The 24103-nt window shown below is 36.5% G+C and overlaps 1 protein-coding gene across 2 annotated transcripts in view; it reads left to right on the top strand.

Moving 5' to 3' along the window:
* The window catches only part of DCDC1 (doublecortin domain containing 1), a 470602-nt gene that overhangs the window by 364027 nt on the left and 82472 nt on the right, over nt 1-24103 (top strand). For both annotated transcript variants that reach the window (XM_060303388.1, XM_060303390.1), the window contains one exon: nt 15954-16077. In XM_060303388.1, coding sequence (XP_060159371.1) covers nt 15954-16077 — 124 coding nt within the window. The remainder of the gene's footprint in view (nt 1-15953; nt 16078-24103) is intronic.

The following is a 24103-nucleotide window of genomic DNA, read 5'->3' on the forward strand; positions in this document are numbered from 1 at the left end:
AATTCTCTGCATAACACTTACCATTTTCACACCTTCTTTATTCGTTTGTTGGTTATAAGCTCCATGATAGCAGTAAACTTGTCTGTCTAGTTCATGGCTATATCCCAAGTGCCCAGAAGAGTTCCTGGCATTGTAGACACTCAAGAAATATTTATTTGAGTGACCCATTTTCATTTATAATTTTCTCTTCACAATTATATATATTGTTTAGAGAAATATGTATGTATATATTATATGCATTTTTTTTAATACAGTAGGAGTTATTTTCAGCAGTCACCTCATAAAGAATACCATTCTTTTTGGTAGTATTTTTCAGTACAATGAATTCTGGTTATGAGCAGAGCTGTTTATATTCTTACAGATATTTGGAGTTTCTTAGATTTGCGTTACTCTAAATGCTTAAATGGGTCAATTTTTTTCTCTTCCTGGAAAAGAAACTACTGATTGTCTGCCAAAATTTCTTCTTCCCTCTTCTTTAATTATCAAGGGTGGGAATGGGTCTAGACCAAATACTAAATTCACTAATCTCCACTGCAGATATAGGTGGCCCCTGATATGAAAAGTGGAAGTCATTAGGTAAAATCCTTGGAAAAACTATTTAAAAGGTTTTGGCTAAAGTATTAGACAGGTACCCTTTTACTCCTACCTTTCCCTTCTTGCTGCTTGGAAAATGGCCATGATGGCTGGAGCTGCAGCAACCATTTTGTGATCATGAGGCAACTACAAGGAAAAGACATAAGAATAGTGGAGAGAAAAGAAGACAAAGTCTGGGTTTCTAATGACTGAATAACTGTCATACCAGTTGGACTTCTAATTTCTGGATTTATGCATAAGAGAAAAATAAATTTCTATCTAAAAGAAAACTTTATATATATGTGTGTGTGTGTGTGTATATATATATATATATATATTAGTCCACTATTATCTGAGTTTTCTGCCATATGTGGCTGACCCTAATAATAATTTATCTCCCTAAAGAAAAATATGGCATCTCTTTGAATGTTGAGTATATTGGAATATCAATTTTAGTAAATTATTTCATTAAATGATCTATTTATTAATTTTACATAAATTATTATTTGGGGAATTTATTTCTATACATGTTGTTTTCCACGTTCTCATTTGATGGAGGCACTATGGCTTAATGAGGAGGATGTGTCTTCGGAGTCAGATGATCATGGGTTTGAAACTTAGCCTTGTCACTTACCTGACCTCTGGCAAGTTTCTTAATATTTGAGCTTCACCTTCCCCACCTCAGCTTATTAATACCTAATATAATTTTAATGAGAGTAAAGTGAAGTGAGGGAAATATTCTCTCTCTTGTTTGGGGTTGTGCTTCTGCACAGGTATCTACATGTGTAAAAAGTCATTGGGCTATACATTTAAGATTTACCCATTATGTAAATTATATTTTAATTAAAAAACTGGCTGAAACAGGCATGCCATAAGTGGAAAAAAAAGAAACGCAAATACTCTAACATTTTAATATGATTATTTTATTTCTATAATAAAGAAGATAATCATTCTGGGGAGAATTTACAGGTATTTTAATTTTAAAATTCAGAAACTGAGGTGAATGCATTCTGCTGGAAGTGTTCACATATAATACAGCCTGCTGAAATTTTCACTACTAATTTCGGACTCTCCTTTTAGAGTTCTTTACCCTAATATCTATAAGATCCACAATTATTGCCAAGATGTATTGTGATTTTGTTTCCTGTGCTGAAGTTTTGAGGTTTGGGAAGCAGAATCCAGAAAAAATTGTGTTTTCATTTAAATTAGGGGGTCAGTATCCCCTTCCTTGGAATGATTACCAAGGAATGATTGTTCAGTTGGAAGGAGGGGTCATCTGATTTCTATAAAAAAGACTGTAGCCAAGGTTAAATGTGTGGGCTGTGAGACCCTTCGACCTTCACCAGGAGCTCTGGATTCCCGCTCCACTCCTTTTAGGACCAACTTTATTTCTTCCCTAAGTTTGTGAGTTGTCATCCCTAAAGATTTTCTCCTTCTCCAGTCCCTTGTCCCATTGTCCCCAAATGTACTCAAGCGACCCATGTGGAAGCGGCTCCCCCTGTCATTTGGGAGGTGCCAATTTACTTCTGTGAGAGACAGGCTGGTTTTCGCATTACACTGGCAGCCATCCTGGACTTTAAAAAAACAGCTGTGTGGTTGCCAGCTGACCTGCTTTCAACCAAGCAGCTGCTGCTTAAAGTCAGGGGTAGAGTTTGTAAATCCTTGGGGATTGAGAGCTGCTCTTCACGCACCTTTGTTTGAGAATACGAAATGTCCAGGTTACGAACTATGTGAATTTCTTCCACTTCTGATGGAACCACAGCAGAGGATGTTCTGTGCTGGTTAGTTTAAACCAAAGGTCAGACCGGACGAATGTGTGTGTGTATGAGGAGTTGTACGAATCTGGTTATTCTCCTATTTCTCATCAATTGCTCACCAGGCTAAAATTAGCGATTTTTTGTGAGAGAAACACCTGTCTTTTCCAGGTTATTTTTGAACTAGGACAGTGAGAGATAAACAGGAATCCTTTTTTGTGTGTGGAATTTGGTGTTGAGTGGCATATTTTTGTTGGTGAGGGAGAGAAGAGGCCAATGACACAGTTCCATACACACGTGGCCACACACATACACAGAGTGGCTGTAACTATGGATTTAGATATCTTTATTTCTGTCTTCGTGAAATAAACCCTAAAAACCATGGAATAAACTCCATTTATTTTTGCTCCTTTTACCTCCTCACCTGTACGCTGCACAGTAATTTAGCTCCCCAGGACAGCTTTTAAGATTCTAATCTTGTTCCTTTGTGGCACTTTTCTCACAGCAGTAAGGAAAGGACTGGCATTCCTCCACTATTGTATATAAAGGAGAATTCGTTCTTGGAAATAAGAGCATTGTTTATGTTGAAATTCCCTTAGCTTAGCTGAACCTTCGATTATATCGCCCATTCAGATAACCAGATTTTGACCCCCTGTGGTCTGTTTCCATTCTCGGAGAATTGTCCACAATTTATTTCTGTTCTGGAGATTATTTCTGTGAGTGAGAGAAAAAGAGACATCTGGGAAGATTTTGATTACTGAGTCATATATAAAAAACTCTAAGCACACTTTTAAAAGATACCATGTGAGAAAGTATAGCTTTTGCTACAAAATAGCAAATTGAACTTAGTTACTGCTGAGGTGGCATTTGTAAGCTGTGACTGTATTTATGAATCACACTGTTAACTTGATTCCAGGTAGCATGGAAAACATCTTTATTTGTAGTTCATAAATCTGGAGAATGTTATTATTTGAAAAAATCCAATATGATTTTTATAATTTTTAATGGGACCCAAATGCAAACTAAATAATTCTGTTATTTTAGTGGAAGTTTGGTGAATTTAGAAATAGATCGTATAGACCTGAAAGTGCTATGTCAGTTTTATGCAACATAATACTGATGGTATGAACCCCCATCACAAACTGAGATTTGTCTTTTAATTCTGTGACATTTTGTTTCCCCTTCATATTTAATCTATTTATTAGACACTTTCATCCAGAAGCAATAGAAAGTTGGCAAAGACATGTAATGGTCAGTATATTTTGCTTAATGGGAAATACTTCTGATTATGCATTCAGAAATTGGGAAAATATTGTTTCATATGCTCTCATTCCCATTGCTGAATATTACAAAGACCAGAGAATATTCAAAGCAAAGGCAATTTTTTATTTTGTTAAGTTCATGTTTACGGCATTGTGTACAAAATGCACATAAAAGACATTTTCTTATCTATTCCTATTATATTAGAGAAGTTCATGCCCTGCTCTTAGCATCTTTCAACACAGCTGTAGAGTAGTTTAAAGGCTATTTTTTAAATAAGTGATGCTCAATTTGTCTTTGATGATCCGGATGATTCAGGTGAGATGGGAGCACGGTCGGGCCCTTATTTGCATAAAAATTAATCACAGAAAAATGTAAATTGATAAAATTTTGCCTGGCTTTTCCCCCCTATTTGAGAACCCGTGGATGGCTCCCAGAAGCAATCATCTCAGTATGGGGCCGCGTTGGATGCTGTACAAATGATCACATTTGTGTTGAATACTCACTCATTTAAATGTCAGCACTGATGGGGCAGTAGAAAAAATCAGTAGAAAAAATGAAAAATAAATACACAGCAGCTGAAGACTATCAAATCCGTGGGCACGCTTTAGAGATATATGATCTAATGTGAAAAAATTGCAGATTAATTATCCTTTTTGCAAAATGGTAATTGTTTTAGTATCACACCCAGAAAAAAATCTGCAATTTATTTGGAATCAAACAAAAAACAGTAATATTAAATACGTCATTACATCATTGTGTTTATTAGAAGCCTGCAATTAATTCCTAAGTCTCCTTAGGTCTTTAAAGCTACATAAAATGAAACAAAAGAATGTTGCTATTAATTTTCAAACAAATGCTTATCTATCAAATCAGTCTGATTTGTGTGAAAAAGGAGGTAATATTATGAAGTTTGGTGGGTATTGTGTGTTAATTTCATGGTGCTGCTGACACTTCTGATAATGTCTTCCCAGATCCTGTTAAAGTTGTAATGTTAAAATTTGAAGGTTTTCGTTCAGTGGCAACATTGAAGAAGTCATGAAGTGTATTCTTAAAAAAAGATGCTTTAAGAAAAACAACGGCAGTACTAATAATGGGGGAAATAGAAACTATTTGTGAGATTCCCCCAAACAGAAATTCTTTGGACTGCCTTTAGTGCACCATTAACATGCATGACTTTTCACGCATGTAATTTATGTGCATATTTGAATTTATATTTAGCTATTCTAAGGAAAATAATAAAACCTTAAAATTTTCTTAAATAAAAAGAGATGTGAGTGGTGTCATTTTCACTCCAAAAGATGGGTAGAAGGCACCATCATTATTATTATTAATAGTTTTACAGTTTATACAATCCATTTATCTTTGTTTCTGGGTAGCTCTCCTTGGTGCTGCTTTGGTGGTCTCAGTGTACAGTTTACCTACAGCTTTCTAGCACAGGTGGATATGAGGTTCTTTCTTATTATTCTATAACTTTAGCATAGATTTAAGTGATTGAAACGTTGAACACATCTTCATTAGCCAGGGAAGACAAAGTTAAAACATAGCCTTTCCACCTGCTGATTTACAAACTCCCATTGAATTAATGTTACATTAACCAAAGTCGATTGTGGCAACACACAAAAAATATTTGGAGATGGTTGAAATCTACTGTTATTACCAGAGTTGCTTTGTAGTTAGCTTAGAGAATAGCCTTTAAAATTTAAATTGACCAACACTTAGAGACCATGCCTGTTTTAGAGATTAAATATAATTTGTCATATAGTGAGAATAGCTAACACTGTGGGTCACGTACCATTTATGTCATTTAACAGTAACATAGCATTTAACTCTGGAAGCCAGCCTTTCCAGAGTGCTGACCATGGGCCGGACACTGTTCTGTTCCTTTATAGATAATGATGTGTTTAATCTTTATAACAGCTCTCTGAAGTAGGTATCTTGTTATCCCAAGAGTGACAGGTCCGAGGTCACCCAGCTAGTCAGAGGTGAAGCCAAGATTTAATCCCAGGGGTCTGGCATCAGACTGCTTGCTCTCAATGACATTGCTCTGCTGACAAATGCCTGGTGAGCACATCTAGGTGCCAGATCTGCTGCCAGGTGGAGTCTTGGCAAGAGAAAGTGCTTTATTTTTGTGACTTTAGAACTTTCTTTTTATAATTGAAGCTTGAATCTATTTTGATATCAAAATATGTCAAGTAACACATTTAAAAATTTTATCTGGTTGAAAACTTTATCTTAAAAAGTTACAATTTATGTCATCATTCAACTAAAATTGGAAAACCTTTTTGGTCACTTTAAGATCATGAGACATGAACAGTCACTGTTTTTCTGAACAATATTGTTACTGTTGAGATGAATCCTTAAAGGCACTAAAAGAGATCCTTGTCCAGTTTGACAGACTTGAGTCTCTGGGAAACTTCACGTGCCCCCATTCATTTCTCTGTCCCTGGTATAGTTCATTTGTTCATGTTAAGGCATTATTTTCATTCATTTACCCATGCATGCAATTATTGATGCATCTACCCATCCATCCATCCATCCATCCATCCATCCATCCATCCTTCCATCCATCCATCCATCCATTTATTCAATCAAGCCTCCTCTTAAATTTTCAGGTTTGGGATAAAAGCAATCCTTTTATCCCATGATAAAATAGAGACTCCCTGCCCACAGCCTACTCATCGTCTGTTCGCAGCCCCAGCTATATCTAACACTAAATGGCATCCAAAATGTATAGGTAGCCACACCAGCTCCCATGTCCAATATCTGTTCCACCCCAAGCAGTGCAGTCCCTTGGCCACCTTTCAATACTAGGAACCGCATGCCAGCAGGAGGTTTACAATCAGGATAGAGCTTGGGTGGAGGCTGCTCCAGTCCCTGAAAGCAAGTTTGGGGCTGTTTGGTCAGGGAATCCTGAGGTCTCAGAAAACTGTCTGGAAGTGGAGAAGAGGCACGTGAACTCCAGCTGGACACCTTGCCTTGGTGCTATGCACTCCTCGCCCACTGAGTGAAACAGGGGAGGGAAAAAACTGTGGTCCAGGGTAGGACCACTTGTTGCCCAGGTCTGCGGTTGGTACTACATTCTACAACTGTATACTCAGTGCAGACTCTGTGCTAGATGCTGATCTAGGCGCTGGGGATGCACCATTAACAAAACAGACAAAATCCCCATGAAATTTACAGTCTAGTAGAAATAGACACCATTTATCATACACTGAATTTTATGCTGCTCGCAGTATCATACTGTGACAAATGTAGAATTGTTCACATGTGTCTTTATTAAAAGTTTCTTCTATATAATGCACTGCATTAGAAGAAAAATATAGAAAACCATTTTTCGAAAGGTTCAGAGACTATGGGAAGTCACTGTTGCTTCTGGTCTCTCAGAGAAAACTCACTTTTTCTGTGAAAGAACAGAAGGAGGGCCATCTTACATCCTGATTTTAACAGTTCACTCAACAAACACTTACTGTGTACCTCCTTTATGACAGTAATCCTTGAACTGAATTGTTAGAATTACTGCATAGACTAGGTTACTTTCTGAACAGTCAAGGCTCTTTATGTCTAAAGGTATGCTTTCCCGTAGGGACTGTGTGATTCACTGAGACGTAGGGATCTAAGTTTACTACAAGCCCTTCCTATAACCAGCCGAGTAAGTCTTACTGGACCTCATTTCCCTCACTGAGAAATGATAGGTTAAATAAAGTAGCCCACAAATTCTTTTCAGATCCAAGAAAAGAATCATCTGGTGGCTGCTGTCATTACTTGGTTTGTAGCCTCATCACTCCAGTCTCTGCTTCCCTGGTCACGTCGTCTTCTCTTCTGTAGGGTCAGATTTCCCCCTGCCTCTCTTTTATAATGACACATGCTTACACCTACTCAGGTAATTCAGGATAATCTCCTTGTGTCAAGATCCTTCACTTAATCACATCTGCAAAGACTGTTTTTGCCTTATAGAGTAACATTCATATGTTCCAGGGATGAAGACATGGATATCTTTTTGTGTGTGTGTGTGGTACGCGGGCCTCGCACTGTTGTGGCCTCTCCCGTTGCAGAGCACAGGCTCCGGACACGCAGGCTCAGCGGCCATGGCTCACGGGCCCAGCCGCTCCGTGGCATGTGGGATCCTCCCGGACCGGGGCACGAACCCGCATCCACTGCATCGGCAGGCGGACTCTCAACCACTGCGCCACCAGGGAAGCCCAACATGGGTATCTTTTGAAGGGCCATTTTACAGCCTACCACAGATCATAATGTACTGACACTTTGTTTTGCAAATCTTGCAATGGTCTTGGCCAAACAACGAAATATTTATTTGGTCATAAAGAAATTAATTGGTAATGATGGAATTTCAGGACCTAGTTTTGAGACACAATTTTGAGTAGAGGGCCATTCTATTATCTACCAAATCATATTATTGCAAACGATCTCTTACTTTACTTACATGTAAGAGGAGTCTTGCGTGTTACTTATCTTCTCTCGCTTCAGAGTTAAGAATTCAAGAATTTTGGTATCAATTGATGGGGAATTGAGAACCCAGATTCACTAAGTAGATTTTAAATATAGTCCAGATTAGCTCATTCAGTCATTCCTTTATTAAGTGAACAGAGCATGTCCTAAGGACCAGACTCTTGCCTGAGTTTTGGGAAATCAACTTCCCATCTCTTCCATGTTGACCCCCCTTGCCCCCACAAGAAGAATCAGTGACTCTCTGTTCAGTTCTCTGCAGTACCTTGTATAATCCCCACGAGCCCCCATCACCTATGTCACTGGTCCATTTTCTCACCAAACTGGGACTCCTCATGGGTAGAAACTGTCTCAGTTCCTTGGATCCCTGGCACCCAACAGCATAAATGTTGAAAATGTGTTGGATGGACCTTCCAAGGACCAACTTTAGGCAAAAGATCCTTACTGTTACTTGATGAACTTTGTGGACTTCCTATTAATATTTATTATTTTTCCAGTGCTCTTATACCTCATCACTTCTTTTCTTTAGATGACTGCTCTTGTCCTTTTCTTTTGGAGCCTCTACTTTGTTCTTTCCCTGTCAGTTGCTTGTTCGTCTTTTTTCTCATCTGTTTTCTGGGATCTTTGTTTGATGCAGAACTAAAATGTGACTCACAGTTGGCACTCCAAAGACCTTAAAATCTGTTTGGGAAAATACTCCTGAAGAGGAAATACTTATAAAAAGTTACCACTCACTTCCTCATGACTGCCAATGTCTTTGGACCATTCCTGAATAGTGATACAGTGATAACTAAAGTCCGTCCCATGATTCCCTGGGAACCCACACAGCACCACCTTAGATCAGGCAAGTGGGGTCTATCTTTTTAATGCCAATATTTCTGAAGAGCTATCAGTCACTGTCTCTAAGAGCATTTCTTAAAGGAGTCAGAGAAAGTGACCACTGGACAGACCAGTGAGTGAACATCAAAGAAAGGAAAAGACAGGACAGGAATTGATGAAAGCAGCAATGAGAATTCGGAAAGAGATGAGCCATCAATGGTGGCAGCAACCCATGAAAAGTTCCTCAGAGGTAAATAGCAGAGAAAGCAGTAAAAGGTTCAGAGGAAGCACAGGAAAAGGTAAAAGACTGGAGCCATGGAAATGACCAAGATGATACTAGAAAGCATGTAGGCTAAGCTGCTCTGACAGATACTCCAAAACTTTTAGGCTTATACAGAAGCTCATTTCTCTCTGCATGATGGTTTATAGATAGGAGGTACTAGGAGCTGGTAGGCGGCTCTTATTCTTATCATGGGGTTTCTACCTAAGGGCCTAAAGTGGCTGTTTCAGCTCTTGCCATCTCAGCCAGTGGGATGGAGAAAAGCGACCAGGGGCACACATGTCCAGTTGTTTGAAAGGTGACGTCTATGAGTGAAGCACACCATAACCACTCACAGCTCTTTTGGCTGGAACTTTGATGCATGGCTAAACCTAAATGCAAGGAAATCGTGTCTTTAGCTGGGTAGCCATGTGCCCATATAAAAAAAATCTATTATTACTGAAAGAAGGGAGAATTGATCTGGGGGACAACTGCTCCCTCCTGATATGAATAAATAGAGGCAATCAAGAGCCTTAAATGGTGAAGCACTTTGCTTTAAGCAAAGGAGTTGGCTAGATATAACAGACTGGGAAGTGAAAAGCTATAGACATAAATCAACTCTCTTCTAGCTAGAACTCTGTGTCTTTAAAAATCATATACATTGGAGCTATTATGTAACACCAAAAGATTGTATCCTTTTTCCATATCTTGAAATGGCATCTTTCTTCTTCCCTCTCATTATCCCAAACTCTTTATTCTCCATGTATACAGAATTCATGCATCCTTTTCAAGGATTTTTCTCCCACCCCAACAGTTTCTTTCTGTAATATGGAGCTCATATTATTTTCTTTCCATTAGGTCTACCTACTATAAGTCTTATTGAAAGTGCTATTTTTTTTCCCATTACATACTGTCTTGTATTGTTGTCAAAAACTTTCCAGGTATGTAATTTTTGCTTCTTCCTAAAACGCTGTAATTTTCTTGAAGGCAAAAGCCCTCTCTAACTTCTTTTGCATTGTCTGTAGTGCCTAGCGTAGTGCAGGGGAGAGAGAGCAGGCACTCAACAGACAGCTATTAATTTGTTTTATTTGCATAAAAATTGATACAGAAACTTCAGGTAGTGGATACCCCAAAGACCTCAGATACCAAAGCTAAGCTATCAGGCCCAGATAGGCGATTAATTAAACAGATTCAAGAACTCAAAGACCACATCGGATCCCACCATAAGCAAGTATTTGAAGGGAAAATGGTTTTTTTGTTTACAAACCGAGATTTTACTGTACTTGCAAAGAGAGCTTTGCTTTTACACAAGTATAAAACTCCCTGACTATGGGAGATAATGATAGGTTTTTAGTGCTGAATATAGATTACGTCTATGTATCCAGAATCTAAATAACCAAAAAGCTCAACCAACTAGAAAAACCAAACAAAATAGAGCAAGTCAAAGACTTTTTCAGGCTCCGGACACGCAGGCTCAGCGGCCATGGCTCACGGGCCCAGCCGCTCCATGGCATGCGGGACCTTCCCAGACCGGGGCACGAACCCGCATCCCCTGCATCGGCAGGCAGACCCTCAACCACTGCGCCACCAGGGAAGCCCTCAAAGACTTTCTTTGAAAAAAAAAAAACCGGCAAGAGATGTCAGGTGTGACTTTAGATCCATCTGTATATCCCTTTATTTTTCTAGACTAAATACATACATACTCCTGGCAATTACCATTAATGGTAACTATAGGTTTCCGCTGTATTTCATAATTGATGTTTTAAAAAATTGAATTGTGTTAAGTCTTAATTGATGATTTTCAATTGATAGAATATAATATACAATTATGGAAATTGTTATGAAATAAGTATTCTTTTCAGCATAATTGTTGGAACTATTTCTCATTCTTAAAAATTCCCAGTTATGCAAGATGGAAACATGATCACTGAGTTCACCTCTTAGCCTTTAGCTGCCACTAAAATTCATTCTCTGTTTTAAGTACTTTCCTAGTTATCAAAATAATGTGAAGAGATGGAGCAAATGGGAATATATAAAACAGAAGAACAAATTCCCTGTGTATTTATTAGTTTCTACAAGGTATTCTAGGAAAAAAGTAGAATAATGTTTAATATGCAGAAATTACTTGATCTTTGTAAATTTTGGCTTGTAAATTAAAAACACTGCAGTCTTCAGTGCCTTGTTTCTATTAAAGTTATTTAAAATTTAAATCTTAAATTATTTTCTTAAACTATTAAATTTATCTTTAATATTCAGTCTAAATTGAAAGATTAATGTAGCCTAAAATATTGATACAATGATACTAGTAAAAGCCTAGAGACTGATAACGGATGGATTCAGATTTCTAGTTATGTATCTAATCTTTTAACCCTTATACAATGTTTAAGATGAGCTTGTATATGTAGTTCCTGATTTCAAATAATTTCTTCTCTCTCTAGAGGACTAGACTCTTAGAAACTTCAAAATAGTTCAAATCTATGGAAATGTGTTGGGCTATTACTAAATCCCATCAAAATAGGTAGTTATTCTACTATTCTTACCATTTTTGCAATCTGCCCATTTCTTTCTCCTATCCTTTTCTTTTTTCAGAGATGGGGCACCCAATGTTAGCCTTATAAACTGATTTCTATCAAGATCCATGTATGCAACATATAACTGTTTTGTATGAATAATGTGTTTTCACTATTTCTGAGGAGCCATGCAATTTTAAATTAATTATAGATGAATTCTAAGTGGCCTAATCTTGCAGCTTAGATAAACTTAAAAACTGAAAAATGACCAGTTAAATAAATAAACAGGTCCTGGTGTAAAGCAAAGAGTTAGACTTTCTTTGACAGTTGTAGGATGTGCCTCTGGTCATTTTTACATGCATGTTTATTAGAGACTGCTGATTTAAGTTGGAATTTGCCATAGTATTTATAATTTACTCTATCAGATCCAAATTATATATTGTATCATATTTTATTGCTATGTTCATTACATTGTTGGAAACAATGTAATTGTGTCCTGATGGAATATGAAAAAAGACTATTTCTCTTCAACTGGGACACATTTAGGTTTCTTTTTATATTACTATTGATTTCCAAGAGTGCAAAATAATACTTTTCTGTCACAGTGCATACAGTCCTGCATGATGTCTCAGAGCCTGTCACAATGCTGAAGTTCTATCAAAGGCACTAGACTCTGAAAACATTATCTAAAGTGTTTTTGTTTCCCATTCCTTTATAAGATTAATTGAATAGAGCATTCTGATTAATGACTCCATTAATCAGACTAAATTGATATGATCAATTCTGGACTTAGTTTTTGAGGGAAGAGATATCTGTCAACTGAAATGCTGAGGAATGATCCTCTAAGATTTTTATCTTTTAGGTTTATGTAAATCCAGGAAGATATTTTAACTTTGGTCATACTTCTGTCCATGAAGGTAGATACTCATGAAATATCATAAATAGAATTTTACCTTTAATGGAAAGGCAGAGTTAATAAAGATACTGTTTTAAATAAACAAACTTGCCTTTGAAACTTATTTCGCTACCTTGTAGCATGTGTGTATATATGTGTGTGTTCAAGTAAGTCTTTTCAAAACATGAGATGTTTTGTTTTATATAGTGTTTCTATTATAAATGACAATTATTTAAGAACACCTTCTTTCATACTGAAGAAACGAATGGAAAATATTAAATAAAAATAAGTTCTCAGAGGGGCAAGAAAAAGGCTGCCTGAAAGCATTGCACGAATCATTGTCTCCACCTAGTGCTGACTTTCAGGAATTAAGATTCCAAAGTCCTTAATGATGCTGTAAAGTTCTAATTTATGTTATGCACGTGTACAGTCATTATAGCTGGGCCTGCTAGTGACATTATAGTTAAGAGTCTGTCAGTTTTTCATTTATAAAACATCATATTAAGAGGTCTATTGCTTTTACATAAAAGCTCACACTGTGCTGGAACTCTGCAGTCCAATGGCCTTTGCTGTATGTGAATGTTTATTAACAGTGTTATGTTGAACTTGACCAGCTCCTTTTAAAGACACGCTGATGGGGTGAAGTTACATAGGCATCTCATTCAGAAGGATGACTCTTTTCATCAATAACCTGTCCTTTACCTTATGGTAATCGCCCTACACGCATCAGACCAGTGGACATCTAAAAACTCTATTGATGTGGCAGGCCCTGGATTTTTCATAGGCTATAGTTCCCACCCTATGGCACACAAGAGGAGACTAACAATTTTGGCTACTAATGGGAGGAAAGCAGGAGAAGGTAGTTTCATGGAAGTCAAATGAAGTCAGGTCAAATCAAGAAAGTGTTTTTAAAAGGAGGGAATGATCATGTTAGACCCTGATGTTAGTTCAGTTATGTCTTGAGAAATGACCTTTGGCTTTAGTGATGTTAAAACCCTGATGGGGCATTTTCACTGGAGTTTCTGAGATCTCTAAAAAATCTAGTTGGAATTGGTTTAAGAGAAAAAAGGGGGGAGAAGAAGAGGAGATGAGTCTTTTACGGAATTTGCTGTAAGGGAACACAAAGAAATAAAGCAACAGCTGGAGGTGGACAGTGGGGGTATAGAGAAAGTTCTTTTTTTTTTTAAGATATCAAGCTTTCAGACATTATGCAGATGGAATGACCAGAAAGGCAGGAAAATTAATAGTTCAGGGTGGGAACAAAGTCCTAGATGAGAGAGGATAAGGATCTAGCCAACAATCAGAAGTGTTGGCCTTAGATCGGAGCACGAACAGCTCTACGGTAGCAGGAGGTCAGGTTCTAGGTTGGTAAAGAGCAAGTCTCTCCTGCCACTACCCCACAATATCCAGGCCCCAAGAACTTCCAGCAAGCTTTTGGGACACTTGGGCCCTTGTACAGAGGGTTGGATATTGCAAATGGTTCTGATGAGCCTGGGCAAGCTCAGAAAACTTTTAGGCTCAGATGACCATCACATGTGCTAGAAAATTATGGGTGATGGGCTGCTTCTCTATTCTTATTCATTAATCAGTGATTTATTATATTAATAAATGTCCATCATTTCATTTCTAGGATGACTATTACTTAGCTATAGTGATTATTCTCTTTCCATAATGTTAAATTTTATTGGCTAATATTGATTTAGGAATTTCACATCTTTGATTTTAAGTAAGATTGTTGATTTACTTCTTAAATTACCAGTGACTGACTTTATTATGAAGCTTATCTCCCACTCATGGAATGAATTAGCTAGTTTCTATATCTTTATGGTTTAGAATGTTTTATATAGTACGAAAATGATCTGTTCCATGTCCTGTGAACTTATATGAGCAAGAGCATACTTTCTATTTCAAATCTTTAAGGGTTTTCAAAAATTATTTCTTCAAAAGTTGTGCATTTATTAACATATACATGCATAATATACTCTTTTAATCTCTATGCAAAATATTTTGTTTGATTTTTCTATTTGGCTTGTATATTTTTTAGTCTAAATTTATTTGCATGAGATTTGCTATTTTACATTTCATTTCAAAAACATTTCTTTAAACGTTCTACTAATAGTCTAAATATTTTCTAATTCTTTATTTATATTTGAATCTTTACTACTTTCATCTGTTTTCCATGAGATATATTTAAAATAAATTATTGAGTTGAATGCTTTATTAATTTCCCTTCTCTGTTTAGCTCTTAATAAATAAGCATTTAACATTATAAATTTATCTTTCAATGTAATTCTAAATGTATTCTTTAAGTTTTCATGATTATTATTTTCATTGCTTGCTAAATAGGTACTGATCATGTTATCTTTTTCCCCTTGTCTGGTATAATAGTATTTTGGGAGAGAGAATGTATTTTTAAAATTGTCTTGTGGTTGAAATTGTGAAATTTAAACTTTCATTTATATCTAATTTTGTGTCATTTGTCTCAAAGTGTAACTTGTTCAATTTTTATTTTAAAACTGTATTGAAGTTTAATTTGTTAGTGTGTGGAAATATTACAATGTTTCAAGAATTATTGAGAAAGACACATTTTCTGTTAACAGACTAAAATGTCTATAAGTAAATGGTCATACTTCCATTTACTAGTTTTAGCAGTCAAGTATTTTATGTCCTTACTTGTTACTTAAAAAAAGTTACCTACATCTGTGACTCTATTTCTGTTTTGTAAATAAGTTCATTTGTACCAGCTTTTTAGATTCCTCATATAAGCGGTACAAGGGGGTAAGCGGGGAAGGGGGGATTGGAGACTGGGACATTGACATATACACACTACTATATGTAAAAAAAAAATAACTAATAAGGACGTACAGTATAGCACAGGGAACTCTACTCAATACTCTGAAATGGTCTATATGGGAAAAGAATCTAAAAAAGAGTGGGTATATGTATATGTATAACCGATTCACTTTGCTGTACACCTGAAACTAACACAACATTGTAAATCAACTATACTCCAATAAGAATTTTTAAAAATTTACCAAGTAGTTCATAATCTGTTGGTGATGTAATGACGTCTCCCACAGGGATTATATATATGTTGGTTTCTCTTTAAATGTCTAAAAAGTTTTGCTTGATTTTTTTTCTGTTAGTATTGTTATTTATGTCATTGTTATTATAAATTGACTGTTATTCTACTTTGCCTTCTGCCTCAAATTCCACTGTCTATTATCCCAATTTTTAAAAATGTATTCTTTCATTAAAAATTACTTTTATTTATGTCTCTTGTACACAGTAAATTATCAGATTTGGGTTTTTAATTCAAACTGAGTTTTTGCCTACCTAATAAGAAGTACTCAATGAATATTTTAAAGTGATATTTAACCTTGCTAAATTCCTTTTTGTCTTTTATTTTGTTTTAGGTGGACCATAAAACATGAAGGGACTGGTAAGCCAGGCCAGTGGAAACATTCCAGAGTTGAAAATCCGCTCTGGAATAAGCTTACCTACATGTGGCCAGTCCTTCCCAGTGGCCAACTTAATGAGGTTGTACTGCTTAGTATAAGACATCGTTGTTGAGCCTTATTTTAAGTCCCAGTATGTGGTCAATGTGTGTGAAAATTTCCATGAAGTTTTTGATTTGCAGTTGTTAGGTGCAAGTGATCAATTGATGCTGTTGTTCTATCAATTAATTAGAAAGATGCATTTAAGTCATCCAATATGGAATGGGCATGGAATTTATTTCTTCTTCTAGTCTGTCATATTTTGCTTTATATATTTTGAAATTTAGTTCTAGACACACACATGTTCAGAACTATTATATCACCCTGATGAATTGAAACTTTTATCATTATGTAGACTCTCTCTAGCTCTAGTAAAATTTTCAGTTATCCAATACGAATAGAAATATATCAGCTTTTTTTGTTGTTGTTATTTGCCTTATATATCTTCTTTCTATCCTTTTACGTTTTATATTTGTATACTCTTCTGTTTTAGGGGGACTCTCCAGTAATCAGCATATAGTTAATTTTTAAAAATGGTCAGACAATCTTCATTTCTAAACCAAGGGATTTAGTCTTTTCTATCTATTGTAATGACATATATATTTGGATTATTATCTGCTTTTTTCTCTGTTTCATTTTTCACCATTTCTTATATTCTTTTAGGTTAATTTTTTTCTTGTATTTTTACCATTTGCTAGATTGGAAATTGTATCCTCTATTTCCATTTTTTTTTTGTTATTACTTTGAACATTTTAGTTTGCATACGTAAATGATCAAAATCTAAAGTTAACAAATATACTTACTCTTATCTTAAATAATTGAGAACATTAGAATGCTTTAACATCAGTTGTCTGATTTGTAACTTATACACTATTATCGTCATCTATTTTATTCTTATCTTAAAAAAATTTCCACAAGATATTAACATTGTTGTATGTGGTTAATATTAATTTAGATTTACTCCTAATTTTTTCTCTTTCTTCTTTTAAGTCCTTGTTATATCTCAGTCCTTCCAGCTGGGGTTACTTTCCTTTTGCCTAGTATACCCTTCTTTTAGTTTTTGGTAGCAAACAGTTTTTACTTATCTTAGATTACTTAAAAATTTATTTTTACTTTTACTAAGTGAACTTAGTCTTTTATTTTGCCCTCATTCACATAGGGTATTTTCACTTAGCAAACTGAAGATAACATCACTGACTTTGCTGTTTTTGAGGAGTCAGCTATAATTCTGAATATTCTTCTTTTGAAGGTAATCTGTCTTTTCTCCCTGACTGCTTTTAAAATCTTCTCTTTTCTTTGGGTCTCTTCAGTTTTTTTATTTTTCCTGCTCAAGGTTCTTGAATCTGTGGATTGATATCTTGCATCATTTCTGAAAAATTATCACCCATTATCTCTTCAAGTATTATCTCTCTTATCCCCTCTGTTCTTTATAGAAAACTCTGATTAGGTGTATGCTAGACCTTCTCATTTTGACCTTCTTGTCTCTTAACCTCTCTTTTATATTTTCCATTTCCTTGCCTCTTTATGACGTATTTTTGGATCATATTTTGAGACATTTCTTTCAGATTATTAATTTTCTCTTCATCTTTATCTAATATGCTTTAAACTGCAAGTGAGGTCAGCCCATGGTATGAATTCTCAATGAAGATTATTTTTTCTTCCACACAGAGAAAATGTTTGAGTTGGTCTATTTTACTTGCAACCACTGAGAGTTATTGTCTCTGGCTTGCCTTTTCAATGAAATTTATCCTTTTGTGGTTCTTGTTTTATGAGAGGAGAGGGTCTCCTGTTAGAATTCCCACCTTGGCTGGGCCTTGAAATTTGTCTTCTGCACCCTTCCCCTCAAGACCATGGAAACAGAAGTTTGCTGGGTTTGGAAAATTTCCTCAAGATAAGATCCAGCTTCAGCACTCTGTTTACCTCTCTGGGTCTCTAATATGTCTTGCTTTATTGCTAGGTCAGTGATATGTTCCAAAAGATTTTTAAAAAATATTTTATCCTGGGCTTCCCTGGTGGTGCAGTGGTTGAGAGTCTGCATGCTGATGCAGGGGACACAGGTTCATGCCCCAGTCTGGGAAGATCTCACATGCCGTGGAGCGGCTGGGCCCATGAGCCATGGCCGCTGAGTCTGCACGTCTGGAAAAATATATATATATATATATTTTTTTTTATCCTGATTTTTTTAGTTGTTTTGTCAAATTTTCTGGTCTCAATCAAGTTTTTTCTTTCCCCTTAAATCACAATTCTCTATGTGTCCTCAGTGATTGAATCAATGAGTCTCATCACTTTAGGGGAAGGACGGATGGAACCATTCCAGCTGAAACCAAGAATTCATTGTTTAGAGCCTCAAATATGCCCTAATATTTAGACTGTAGTGAAGCAACAGTCTAGAAATCTGAGGCTTTTTTATTTAGAGAGAGAAATGAGATCTTCAAAATACCAGAGGCTGTGGTTTGGGTAGCCTGAGCCAGTGGCTAGATGAATTATATGCCTAAGACTCAGGGTTTGCAGCATAGTGAGAGCCAACATAGAGCCAGGGGTGGAGAGGTGGCACAGAGACAAATAGGCCCAGCATAGGCCAAGAAAAAAAACTGTGAGTTGTGCTAATTGTAGGCTTTTCTTCAGAGGTTTAGGAAGGCTAAAACCTAGAGAGCAGAAAGGATAACTTACTTCTCAGCTGGAGGTGAACAGATATCAGCAGGTTGCCCAGTATCCAAAGAGGAGAAGAGCACATCCTTAGAGATCTTTGAGGGTCAAGGACAAGTACCACATATAGACCATGAACCCTTTTTCCCAGTGGTATATGGTTTATTGAACTTTCATCTATGCCCAGAAACCACATTGAGGCAGGGGAAAGGAAGGGTATATCCTTGAAAAGAAATAACAGTTCTGGTAAGAAGTTTGAACATTTAATTTGATTCAATATGTATCCAAAAGTACAGAGCTAAAAACTAGACAAAAAGGCTTTTCCAAATTGGCAGAAATGGGGACACTTCCAATTGGAATATTAAGTTTCCCACCCGCCTGGAGGTGGACAGGGATGCCTCATAAGGAAGTGTACTTTCTTATACACGGAAAGAGAACAATTTATAATTATTGTAGACTTCACAGATATTGTGCTTACATTTTTTTCAACCTCAGTATACAGGTAAAGTAATTCATTTAACTAATTAATTGACTTAAATGATGAATGGTAATTATATTAGGAAATCTAACTTAACCATATTCCTTTTAACATTTACCTTTTAAAACAATAACATTTTTGCTAATAGTTTAGAATTTGCCAACTAAATGATCTTAGGAATGAAAATGGATTGCCCCACAGTTCTCTAGCCATTCAAACAGAACAGTAGCTTTTAGTGAAATGGTTAAGAAGTCACTGTACTCCAACAAAACCCTGGCTTTGACCTGTAAACTCAATAGAAAGGACTAAGGCACTAAATAAACTAAAGTGAGGAAAATGGACCATGTATTTCAAAATGACTCAGCCTAAGGATCCTCTTATTTCTTGAAATGTTTGAGGAAGAGAAGAAAACACTTACCAAGCAGAGAACAGAGACAGTTCTCATTCCAATTCAATGCACTCTACCTGACTTCAAGTCTGGATTCATCTTATGTGAAGGAACTGTATTTTCTTCCAGCCCCACTTCCACATAATTGACTTTTTAAGCAAAAAGATGATTTTATCTATGTGTAATTAAGCACAATTCACTTTTTCTTGGAAAGACTTTACGTATAAATAGTCTGTAATTAGGAAATGTGATATTCATACTGTGGGATTCAGAACCCTTTGATCACTATAAGCATCTGTGTTAATTTTATTCCAGATTTAATCTACCAACTTTATTACCTATCTCACCACTATTTATTATATATTTAGGCAATGCAGACAGAGCAAAAATGGAGACAGACATGGTTCCTACCTTCATGGAGCTTACAGTTTAAGAAGTATAGGCTGTGTGTCAAAAAGGAAGGAACCAGAAAAGGACAAAGGCAGACTCTGTGAATAACGGACAAAGAAGGGAGAGAAAGAAGAACTCACAGAAAAAGTTTGGTGTCCCCTTTCAAGGCTGTTTGCTGAGCCAGTTTATTCAGCCAGAGAGTTAGTATGAGGAGAGTTAGCTAGGCTGATCGTCTGAATGGGCTTGAAAATTAAGTCAAACTATTGAATCTAAGAAAACTATCTAAGAAACACTATCCTGAGTGAGATTCAAAATCGTCTGCTAATTCCTTGACTAGAACTTTTCAAAAGAGAATGATGACCAAGGGAAGATTTCAGGAAATATGTATAATGAGAATTTTTTTTGTGGTGACTCAGAGTACATTAATACCAAACTATTTACCTCTCTCAGTGGTGGCAACTGATTTCACCTTTTTCTCCTTGTTAAATATTATTCATTCTAAAAGGCAATTGATGTTATGTTTTATGAGCAAATAAGATTTCATGTATCTTGGTACATCAGTATTTTTAAAATATGTTAAAACCTCCTAAAACCACAAGATGAATGAATTATTTTGGTTAATTCTGTGACTAACTTCACTGGAATAATTTCTAGAGACTCAGGTTCTCACCCTTATGGGAAAAGTCCTAAATTGAGAAGTTGTACTTCTTAACATTTAATGGTAAAATGCAATGGATTTTCATATCCGAGGATGAAATCATTGCAAAAAGTAAATCTAAAGAGACTTAAAATTTTAGAATGAGCCACTGGATAGTGATTTTAATCTCTCTAAATTACTGAAGTAAAATATATCTATTTGGAGGGGCCCATGTTAAACAAAGCATGTTAAAAGTACATATTTTATTAATCTGTTAAGAGATGATGATAGCTAGCTGTCAGTATAAAGGGAGGAAAAGGAGATGTAGAAAGGCCCGAAAGAAAAAAATTGAAGAATCTATTAATTTATTAATAATAAATAGATAAGGGAGGGCCAATTTGACTAAGAAATTTAGGTCACTGGTTAAGAGCTGGACTCCCAAAAGAAGCACAAGCTGCCTCTGGTTGTGAGAGAGAGATGAAAAAGAAAAAGCAGAATTATCAATGTAAGGGAGCACCACAGCTCATCAAAGGTCTGCTGACCACGCAGCTGTGCCATGGCGTAGTGTGAACACGTAGAAAACCAAAATGAAATGAATGGGAACATTAGAATTCCAATGGAGAAAATGGAAGGAAAGGAAACAGCACTCCAGTCAGTTTAATCCATGTTTTTGTTGTCCTTCATCATCCTGACACCATATTTCTCTATTTCTATGAAAGACAATGTAAAAGTGCCTTAAACATTAGAACAAGGTTTGAGGTAGCTTGAAAGAACTGCCAGTGATAGCTCATACATTTGGAAAGTTTTGAAACCCATGATAATTGTTCATCTCTTTGGATTGAGTTTCTGTGATGTCATGGAGAAGACTCTCGGCCTTCATTCATCTAACTGGAACGCAAAGGAAGCCATCTGAAATCAGCAGTGCTGCGGTGGTGTTAAAGCCACTGTCTGCGGTGGTTACCACCTGTTATGAGACATGTTTAGTGAGTGGAAGGATCTAAAAATAACTAGGGGCTAAGATAGCACATTTCAGATAAATTCATCAGCGTTATGGCATGTTTAGGATATTGAAAAACAATCTTAGTACTGCATCTTAACTCTATGAACTCAGACTGACTTCTCACAGACTAAGCTCAAGGGAGAATTGCCTTTCCCTTCCGTGGTTCCGAAAGAAAGAAAAGGGGGAAATATTAGCTATTTTACACAAGATGTCAATGTGACAGTCATTTTTTTTTAAATAAATTTATTTATTTATTTTTGGCTGAGTTGGGTCTTTGTTGCTGCGCTTGGGCTTTCTCTAGTTGCAGCGAGCAGGGACTACTCTTCATTGTGGTGCGAGGGCTTCTCATTGCTGTGGCTTTGTTGAGGAGCATGGGCTCTAGGTGTGTGGGCTTCAGTAGCTGTGGCTTGCAGGCTCTAGAGCACAGGCTCAGTAGTTGTGGTGCACAGGCCTAGTTACTCCGCGGCATATGGGATCTTCCCAGACCAGGTCTCGAACCCGTGTCCCTGGCATTGGCAGGCGGATTCTTAACCACTGCACCATCAGGGAAGCCCTTGACAGTCATTTTTTAATGAGAAGACTGTTCTTCTCTTTCTCCTCCACCAATTCAACCCTTGCTACATGATAGTTTGTCTAAAACTAGTACAAATTTTGATTTGCTCTGAATTGCTTAATATTTTTGTTGTGGAAGAATTACAGGTCCGTCTTGAACTTACTTCTTGAAGAATTATACAACTCCACTCCTCCACCACCTCTCATATTAAGTAAAACCCTTATACCCTTATAGGAAAGTTTCAAATGAAAATATACAATGTTTGTCATAACCTTTGGTATTTCTTCTCAGTAACAATAGTAAGGGAAAGTGACCCCATGTTTCTCCATTCATAATAATAGACACATATCTAAATAAATACTACCCTCTGCAATTTAAATTCTCAGGTTCTCAGTGAAGGTCAAGAATACAGTAAAACTTCATTAATTCAAATTTCGCTTATTTAGAAGTACAATAAGTTAGACTCATGGTATGCCACTATTATGAACACATTTACTAAGCAAAATATTATACAAAAATTATAAAGGAAAAAACATTAGACTGAAAAACACTCATGAGAGTTTTAAACATTTATTTATATTGCTTTTCTCCTAATTAAATGAAATTAATGTTATTTACTGACTCATCTTGCAAACAATTTAGAGCATTAGATGCCATTTCAGAAGATTTAATCTTCACAACTTTCAGATTTTTTTAATATTTATTTAAAACTCATTTCCTTGAACTATATGATTGTTGAGTATAATTGCAAGATTCTAATAGCTCTTCAAGGGAGTATAAATTAGTAAATTATTACTTGCTGTACTAGCTTTAAAAAAATGTTCTCCCCTTCCATAAACTAAAGGCCATGTGTCTTGGTCTGTACTGGTCTAACGTGCCAGCACATCTCCCCAACCCCTGTGTATCTGTATCTTGGTCATGTCAGACGGACACTGACAGGACACCAGGACCACCTCTGCAGTGATTGCCTGAACTTTTTGCCTGCTCAATATGGCTCCCCCTTTTGGGGGGTATTGGTACCTAATCCCCTTTAGGAAATTTCCTCTATTTTTAGTTCATGTGGACTATGGCATCTTTGCTTAGGGTCCTCAGAAAGAGGAGCCTGAGGCAAATGGCTTATGTGCTACTACTTAGTTAGGGAGTACAGTCCCAGGGAGAAAGAGTGAGAGACAAGCAGAGAAGGAAGAAAAGCCAATATAAGAATGTGCTATCAAGCTGTCCTCCAAGGAGCCTTTTAAACAGTATTCTTAGGAGAGTTTCTCCTGGAGAAGAAAGAGGGAAGAATTTATCCATCAGCTTCTATCTCCCTTTGGTCAAAGGTTTGCCCAAGGTTACACAACTGGAGTGGTGGGTTAAAGATTCAAATACAGGAAGTCTGGCTCTAGAGCCCTTGGCCAGTCATCCCATGTTCTCATAAATGTTAGTCATTGATAAGAACTAAGGAGAAAGTAGAAGCAAGGATAGTGGGCAGGGCAGGATTTGGAAATTTTCAGTTGACAAGGGATGTGGCTTCACTGAGGTGATATTTGAGTAGAGACCTGAAGATCAATAAGATCTCTAGGGAAAGAGCATTCCAGGAAATGCATAGAACTGAGATGCTGTGTTTGATGGATAATGAAGTAAATGTGGCAGCAGCAGTGTGAGTGAGAGGAGAGCAGCAGGACATAAGGCAAGAGAGAAGAGAGGGCTACAGATCATGCAGGGCCTTGGGCCATTGTAAGACCTTTGGCTCTTACTCCAAGATGGGAAGCCGTTGACAGGTTAGGAGCAGAGAAGTGATACTCTGACTGAGTATTAATAGAATCTTTAGGATAATAGAGAAAAAAGCGGCCAAGGTAGAAGCAGGAATAAGCAGTTATAAGGCTTTTGCAATTTCTAGGTGAGAGAAACTAGTGTCTTTGTCCGGGGTGGTAGGAGTGGAGGTGATGAAGTGTAATTGGGCCCTTGATATATTTTGAAAGTGGAAGCAGGTTCTGC

This window comes from Globicephala melas, chromosome 8 (assembly GCF_963455315.2).
Source record: "Globicephala melas chromosome 8, mGloMel1.2, whole genome shotgun sequence".
Lineage (NCBI taxonomy): Eukaryota > Metazoa > Chordata > Mammalia > Artiodactyla > Delphinidae > Globicephala > Globicephala melas.